Source organism: Morone saxatilis, unplaced genomic scaffold, assembly GCF_004916995.1.
Source record: "Morone saxatilis isolate NCDOM2014 unplaced genomic scaffold, NCSU_SB_2.0 Contig2, whole genome shotgun sequence".
Classification (NCBI taxonomy): domain Eukaryota; kingdom Metazoa; phylum Chordata; class Actinopteri; family Moronidae; genus Morone; species Morone saxatilis.
This window is the reverse complement of record NW_023339762.1, coordinates 12,223,536-12,232,164: the sequence shown is the minus strand read 5'-3', so window position 1 is coordinate 12,232,164 and position 8,629 is coordinate 12,223,536. Positions and strand designations below refer to the sequence as shown.

Here is an 8,629-nt window from a genome sequence, read left to right as displayed (position 1 = left end):
GGGAGGTGGCCGTCGAGGAGGCCGGTGTGAAGGGGCTGAGGGGTGGGCACTGATGAGCCGGCCGGGCCGTCCATTTCTGTGAGCGCCTGCAGGGACTTGAGCCAGTGTGGTGGGTTGTCGTCCTGGAGACAGTCTAAACTGTTTCCTGCTGAGGCTGGGATCCCTGAAGGGGGTAGAGGGAGGCAGAGAGGAGTCACAGAATGAATAAGTGATGACAAAAATGAAAAAGAAAGTTTTCAACGCTGCAGTAAATACAAAAATGGTGAAGATAATTTTATTTACTTGATACCTTTTGGTGTTTTGTTGGCCTTCTGGTACTAGAAGTTACTCTGTGTCGACTTTAATTATTATTATTTTTCTTTTTTTACATTGTTAACTATTTATTTACACATACAACTGAGAAAAATACGCAGATTAATCAAAAAAAAAAAAAATAGTTTGCATCCCTTATTCAATTTACGATGGTGCAAAACAGTATCTGGAATCAGAAAATGTTAATTCTTGCTTCATAAATATCCTAGAGAATGAATCAAATATCAAAACTATTGTTGATTCGTATAACTGCGTAATCATTTCAGTTACTTTCTACCTGTGATTATAGCAGGATCCATCCAACTGGCTGTGCCGTCCCAGCTCAGGCTGTGTGAGATGCCTGCTGGCCCTGCCGGCCCACCGATGTGGTTAACACTGTTGGAGGATGAGGAGGATGAAGAGGAAGAGGAGTTTGGGAGGCCCGCAAAGTTGATATTGATGTTGGGCAGGAGAGCTCTCAGGCCGTCCTGCCACTCTTTCACATTTAAGCCGTCTATAGAGCCACTGTTTTCTGCAGGAGAGGAGAAGGAAACAGATATGTCAGTTCCTCACACAGACTAGTGGTTAAGCTGCAGAACTGCATCCACCAGTGTTTCTGTTTCCTCTGTAAGCTCAATAAACGCTAATCAAAACAAGTATCGCAACGCCGCGTGGCAGTGTACATATACTGTTCTATTAACCAACATCATCAACACATCTCATCTCTGTTTTAACATGCACAGCTTCCACAGGACACAGAAAGGTGCCACAGTGACCCAGGTGTCTGGTACCTGAGATGGGGATCCCTCCCAGCCCTGTGTTGTGCTGAGGGGGCAGATTCAGGTCCAGGAAATTACTGTGTGAGGCAGCACTGGTTAAGTGGTTCAAGTGTGGGAGGTTATTTCGTGTGGGGACGCCCATCCAGGGGTGTCTGGCGGCTTGCTGCTGTTGACTGCCCTGGCTGTTCTGACTGCCGGGGAAACTGAAGGAGCTGTAGATGGCTCTGTGGTGGAGCTGGGGGAGTCGTGGCAGGCTGCTGGGGAAGTGGTGAGAGGCGCCGGGGTTAGGGTTGGGGGGCAGCAGGCTGGGACCATGATTGCTCCCTTGGCCGAACGGCCCAGGGGACAAGGGGCTCTGGTCCTGCACCGACAACTCCTTCTCTATCAGGTCGGCCAAGGCCTTGCGGGTGACGTCGAAAGGATCGAAGCCCAGATCATCGTCCTGCTGTTTGCTGGACGAGCCGAAGCCAAAGGCCGCTTGCCAGTCTGTCGAAGAAGACACTGGTATTGTGTCTGCGAGGAAAGAAGAGAAACAAATTACTGGAGCTGTAGCTGATGGGAGAAATTCTCAACTAGTCACAGGATTTATTTGACCAAGTCGTTAGATGACATGAAAACCATTCTTCTATATCAAAGTTTATGTAAATACTTAAAGATCCCCCTCCACTCATAAATGCAAAAGAGGTGTTTTCCTCTACTGAAGATGTCTGTACACTTCCATAAAATCTGCGATTCAAGCTAGATTTGGTACGTAACAAATTCAAAAGCCGTTTGCTGTATAATATACAAATGCCACAGCAGAGAAACCTGAAACCTCCAGAGCAGAGCAGTACCGAGAGCGAGAGTTTGCACTAGCATAGTGAATGTTATGAACACGTTGTAACATCGTAGCAGATATCCATGTATGTTTTTACAACCACTAATGCTGTGTCAACACTGCCTCCCTCTTTCATTCGTCCAACCACCTTCTTGTAAAGGTCGGCGTTGTGATGTTTGCACATATCCAAAAACCTGTTGGTATCTATGTCTTTTATAATGTTTGCAAACTGTTGGTTTGTTTACAACGCACAGAGTTGACCAGAAACAGGCCAACTGCAGTAAAACCCCAAATGAGACATTGTTACATATCAATCAGAATCAGAATCAGAATCAGAAATACTTTAATAATCCCAGGGGGAAATTATTTAAAAGAATGCACCTAAAATCCAAATATCATCGCCCTAACCCTAGTAGTATTAATAGAAGAAGTATTAATTCAAAAATGCTTCATGGCCTTTTTAGGAATATTCCAAATGGAATAAGCTGTTTACATGACTCCTCTCAACTGCGGAATATATTTGGAATTAAAGTGGAAAGTTAGTGTGCATATAAACACAGTCAATGCGAGTAGATGAGCTACCAGCCCCTTTTCAGTTTTTTTTTTTTTTTTTATGTTAACAAAAATATGAATTATGGTATTTTACATACTTGAAAAGGTTTCAGGAGTGGAACTTTAATGTTTCTTATGGTTTTACCTTTCCATTCTGTCCATTTAACTTCTAAAATTCTTCTTTATTTGATTCTTTCATTGTTTTCTTTACTTAAATAAAAAAGTGGATCATATTAAATTAACACTCAAACTGGCTATTTGATATTATTGTTCTTTCTAAGATGAATGGCATCAGGCAGAAAGATTTTTTAAAACCCACACACGTCAACACTATAGGAGTGAAGGAGAAGCATCAATCAGTATCACTGATGTCTTATAGCCGTTTTCCCATAAGAAAATGTTTATTGACTAAATCTGAATATGACAAACTAGTTTTATTATCCAGGGCTCTGAAGCAGAAAATGCCTAAATTAATGAGACACCACTGTTAACGTCAATATAAATTGTGTACAATGATATTGGCCATTAAAACAAATAGTCAGAATAAAGCAGCTGCAGGTCAACCAGTTGTTTGAAAACTAACTACACAACCAATCAGGTACTGAAGACATAAACCGTTTAATTAAATCTCTATTGTACCTGATGCGAAGAGGCTCTGTGGTTCAGGGGTCATGGGCCAGTCAGAACTGCCGCGAGGGGAGCTGGGGAAGGGGGGCAGGCCTGCGGGGAGCGGGTTAGGATGTCTGAAGTTACTGTTGTCTGAAAAGAGCGACTGAGACTCAGCTGCCGCCCCCTCGAAGGGTGAACGGGCTGTGAGGTCTGACACGCTGATGGGCACCACAAGGCTCGGCTTGGTTAAACCCGGGGGAGGAGAGGGGGAGTCACTGGTGGGCATCTGGACAAAGAGATAGGAGAGAAACGCTTGTGAGATTGCCATTCTCAGACCAGATTCATCTTCATTGACCAAACAGGTCGAGGGCTCTCTACCTGTTGTAAAAGCTCGCCATTCACCATTCCGATGGACTCTGGAGGTTTGTCACAGGGACTGCAGATAGACAAGTGACAAATTTAGATACATGTAAACAAGAAAATGCTTATTCAAAGATAAACAAAATCATTTTCTTTAAGGAAAGGTCGGTGCTTTTGTCGGAGCAGTTTATATTACCTGTTACTGTCACAGTTAGAGGAGAAGGGGGAAAGGGCAGAACGCTGGCCAGGACCCAGCTCTGTTTCTAGCCCATCTGAAGTAATAACTTCTTGGTCTAGATAGTCTAGCAACGGAGGAGACTTGCGGTCCTCTGAAAGCCCATTGGCCAGTTTGTTATGTCCTGACAGTGTCGGCCACCCATCTTTACCATTGCTACTGTTGGTTCTGTTGGTGGGAGAAAAATCAAGCTTAGCACAATAATCAGGTTGGAGGTAATAAGAGGAAAGAAAATAAATAAAAGACCAACCTCTGTGTGGAGTTTGATTTACTCTTTGACTTCTCTGTTCCACATGCTGGAGGTTGTAGAAAGCTAGGGTTAATTTTATAGAGATCTTGGAGGAGTTTCTGCTCATACTCTTGATGTTTTCCCGCCTAAAAACAAATGACACAGCGTGAGTCGACTTATTTTTGTTATTACTCATAGCATAAAAATGTGTTCACATTTTAGAAAGAAAAACAACTATTTTACCTGCATCTCCTCTTTAGTAAAGCTAGCTGCTTCATCCCCCAGCTCATGTAGATACATACAATCAGGTTTGGGACACTGCATACTTTTAAGGAAGTAACTGCAGTACTTTGTTGTGCCTAAAGAAGCCTGTAACAGAGAGACAGAAAGAGAAGCTTTAACAAAATGATGAGAACATTTCTAAATACAATTCAAAGCTTTAGGGATTTTATTTCTAGGACTTGTAGTATAATCTTAGTATTGTACATTACAGGTTGATTAATGTAAGGATGTTTATGTTTTACAAACAAAGAGAACTGAGAAAAACATGGTTTATGCAAATAAAACTGAAACACACAAGATCAGCACAAAGTAAAAATGATGAATTTATTGTGGTCAACTTCTTACCTTGAGTGTTCTGCCATCAACAACCACATTGTTCACACACTGTATTGCTCTTAGAGCATCTTCAGAGCGGATGTAAGTGACATAAGCGCTGGCACTAGGCCCCTGAAAAAACACAAACTTTAAGTAAACATAGAGGTCAAACAGATCTACTGTAGCTGTTTAGTTCTATTTACAGTGTCTTTAAAGCGATGCAGTGAATAATTATTTCTATTATTGATGTTTGAACAGTAAAATCTTGGTATTTCTGTATTTGTAAACAACCCAAGGTTACACATTTTTTGCTTTGTTAAAGGCAAATAGTTCTTCTGTTATAAAAATAGTATTGATGAAGTTCTATTAAAAGATCCAGTGTGTAGGATTTAGTTGGATCTAGTGGTGTAGTTGCAGATTGCAACTCCCACCGTTCATCCTCTCCTTCCAAGCGCAAAGAAGAAACTATGGTGACCGCAAAATGCACAAAAACAATAATCTGGAGCCAATGTTTTGTTTGTCCTGTAGAAACACGGCGGTTTAATATGGCAGACTCCATAGAAGGCGATCTGTGGCGTTTGTAGATAAAAATGGCTCATTCTAAGGTTACAAAACATAACGATACTTATTTTTAGGTGATTGTACACTAATGAAAACATACCTATGAATATTATATTCCACTTCTGCCAGTAGATCCTCCTAAATGTTACACACTGGACCTTTATTGTTTATGAACATCAATTTGATCCAACCTCTTACCTGTGAACCGGCGTAAGATGTGCTATTGTTGATGACCACTTTATGGATTTTCCCAAACCTCCCAAAATACTCTGGTCGTTTTAGGACCTGTGGGCACAATGGAAAAAAAATATAAATATAAAGTGTTGGTTCCAGCTCTCTCATAGACAACATAAAACACAAGCTTGACACGAGGCTTCGGTGAGACCTTTCACTGAGCGACCTTTAAATGGGCATTATAATCGTTCCCTATCAAAGTATTCATGACTTTCACTATTTCTGCTCATATCAGAAAAGCCCAAGATAAATCTAACAGCTAACGCCTTCTGTTTGTTAAAGCATTATTCACATTAAGCTAACATACCGACACTCAGGTAGCAATAAGTCACTGAGCTGTACTCACCTCCGGGTCGGCGAGTCGCTGCGAGAGCCCCACCACAAACACCAAGTTTCTCTGGACCACTCTGACGCTGGCCAGATGCTTGCGGTTTTCTGTCACCTTCTGCTTTTTCTCGTTCTGTTTCTGCTTCTTTTCGTTCTTTATCCTTTGGATCTCTTCCTGTGACAGAGGCTTGTATACAGCGGGGTCCTCTGGGTACGGCTACAAAAGCACACAAACAATTTAGTTATAAAGTGAGATATCCACCATTAAAAAAATATATTATGTGACTTTGCAAATGACAAATAACTGAGGCCTTTAGATGTCAATATGAGAGTTCAACAGGCTTCACTAACCAAACAGCTCAGGCTGTAAATTGTTGTTGAACTGATATTTTAACTAACAAGCTACTTGAGGAGGGGGATCAAAAGCTTATCTCCACCCTATTGTTTGCATTTGGACCGTCAACATCCTCATCTCCATTTTCCCAAACACATCCTCTCTGTTGAAAGTTGTAAACGAATTTGTCTCTCTTGTATTCGTCTCATTGTGCCGCTCACCTTTCTGCAGGCGGGGCAGAGGCCATTCTCGTCTGTGCGGATGCGATGCCAACAGAAGCGGCAGATCTGATAGCCGCAGGTGCAGGGGAAGAAGTTGACGTCATCGATCTCCAGAGGCTCCATGCACAGAGGGCACTCCATGGGGTCGTCCTTCATTTCAGGGCTGTGGGACATCCTATGGCACGGGGCGGGCGAGTGTTGAAGCTGGTCACAGAGCACTGGGCTAAAAAAAGACAAAAACATACAAAGGCAAAGGATAAGAGCTCCTTCGTGACACGACTGGACAATATGCTCAAACTTCTTCGAGGTGTTAATTCAACTGTGCAGTCCTTTTGGAAGCTGCAGTTTCTGGTAGCGTCGAACTGCGTTGTGCTGTACGCAGAGATGTTGCTGATTGTTTCGTCTGTATCATTGAGGGTGCAATAAATAACAGGAACTCCTCTCGGTACATGACAGAGATGCAACCATTTGTTGATGGACAGAATTTAATCGGCAGGTATTTTTCGATTCATCACAACATTTAAAAAGCTACAGCGTCAAAAAACGATCCAGTTTCCAGCCACTTAAATGTGAATTATTTTGTTATTTTAGTCCTCTGTGATAGTAAATTGAATATCGAGTGTTGGTCGCACAAAACAAGCAATCTGAAGCAGTCACCTTGGGCTGTGGGATATTGTGATGGGTCGCAAAGCCTTTAAATTATCATAAAAAAAACTGTTTCAACAAAAACTGAACAGAAAACGTTACAAATAACTATATCTCAGGAAATTTGGGTTTTGAAGGACTTATATACAACACAAACACACACACATTATAGAATTACTGCATTAATAGCTAGTGTGATATAAAAAAAAAACACATCTTTGATGTATGACTCTTATAAAAGAAGCAGAAACCTCGTACCATGTTAAAGTATAATGCGGATTTTGGTGTCTTTCAGGAGGGTTGACAGTAATAAACTCAGCGTCGATGAATGTGACAGGGAAATTAAACAACTGTTTTTTTACAAATGACACGTCTACTGTCAGCAGACACCTCAGAGGCAAACCAACAGCTGAAAGGGACAGTGGATACTTAAATCAGACACAACAGAAAACATTTCAATCGCCTGGCAGCAGCTGCTAAATAAATACCATTTTTTTTTTTTTTGCTGCTTCACTTCGCAACATATCAACCGATTAGTGAAGCCGTGCACACAAAAGCCAGAACCCCCAGTTAGCCGTGCTGGTCCCGTGTATCTGCTCTGTCTGGTGGATCGTACATTGTGACAGATGTTATTTGACTGACGATAGGGGCTAAGCTACCATTAGCCGCGGATTGGTGGAAGAAGCCGGTCTAAGTAACAGCTCCAGTATCCGGAGCAACTCGTCAATCACAAAGACCAAAACACACACGGGTTAAAAATCAACTCCGTATTGACGCCGAAGCGCTCACAAAAACGCCATAAGGTGAACGCTTTCGCCGACACATTCACTGACAGCTCGGTGTTTTCTGGCTCAGCGCAGCTAACATGCTACATCACCAGCAGACGGTCGGTCGGTCGGTATCAGCTCAGGACGCGGCCTGCAGGCTAACGCTGCTCTGGACAGAGTTTGTGCCAGTATCAACAACTCACACTGCCCTCACGACACTACAAGTACGCAGACAGCGGTGTAATAAGCTTGAGGGTACTTCTGTGTCCAGTGTGTTAGAATCGTGACAGATACAACCACCCCGTTTTTATATTTATTGAGGGAGAGTAGGAGCTAACGTTAGCGGTACTTACCCTGTCCGTATTTAGCTTAGATTCCTCTCCAAGGGAGTCACACCAAATTGGGCGGGGACTGCGAGCCAATGTATCTGAAATGTCCAAATTTCTGTCAACAGTCACATAAGATAGCTGTAGGTGTGTTGTTCTGTTGTAATTAAAAGGCTACAAGGATGTTTTGCCCCTTTCTTTTCTTGGTATTGTAGAGACAATTTACGCTCTAACCACCATCTTAGCTAGCATTAAAGTAGGGAGGAGGGAATGGGGCAAGTGTTCAGTGCGACTGAGTCTGCGCACATGCACAGATGCTTTCTGGGAAATTGAGTTTTTTTTGTGTGTGTGGCGATTTTAAGCATGAATCAGTGACCCATTTCCTACAAACAGGTAAAAGGTGGTATTTAGAATTAAATACCAAAATGTACCGCAATGACCTGCATTTTTGAGGTACATGTCCTTTTATTTATTATTTTATTTTCCCCGTCCACTTAAAAAGATGTTTTTCTTCATGTTTTTACAGCTCCACTGTACAGAATGATTTATGTGCAGAGTGGAAAGTTTCTCTGTTCTCATTGAAAATCAGATTTTAAGGGACGGGGTCCACAAGCTTGATTTGTGGCATCACAAGTAGTTTGGATGTTAAAGCTGGAGTCACCAGTGCACATACACTAATAAAATTGACTTTACAGTAAAGTAGGGGACATCTTGTATCCAGCAGGAAAACTTTAGAAATTAACAT

The 8,629-nt window shown here is 42.1% G+C and overlaps 1 protein-coding gene across 2 annotated transcripts; it reads right to left on the bottom strand.

The window, feature by feature from the left end:
- Window positions 1-8,150, bottom strand: cnot4a (CCR4-NOT transcription complex, subunit 4a; the record flags this gene model as incomplete). Of its 2 annotated transcripts, none has more annotated exon segments than XM_035665539.1 (13): window positions 1-163; window positions 587-823; window positions 1,083-1,583; window positions 3,079-3,334; window positions 3,427-3,484; window positions 3,605-3,811; window positions 3,894-4,018; window positions 4,116-4,241; window positions 4,500-4,601; window positions 5,229-5,315; window positions 5,611-5,808; window positions 6,147-6,369; window positions 7,912-8,150. In XM_035665539.1, coding segments are annotated over 12 exon segments (2,234 nt in total), but the record flags the coding sequence as incomplete, so codon positions are not given.
- Window positions 8,151-8,629: the final 479 nt, after the last annotated feature.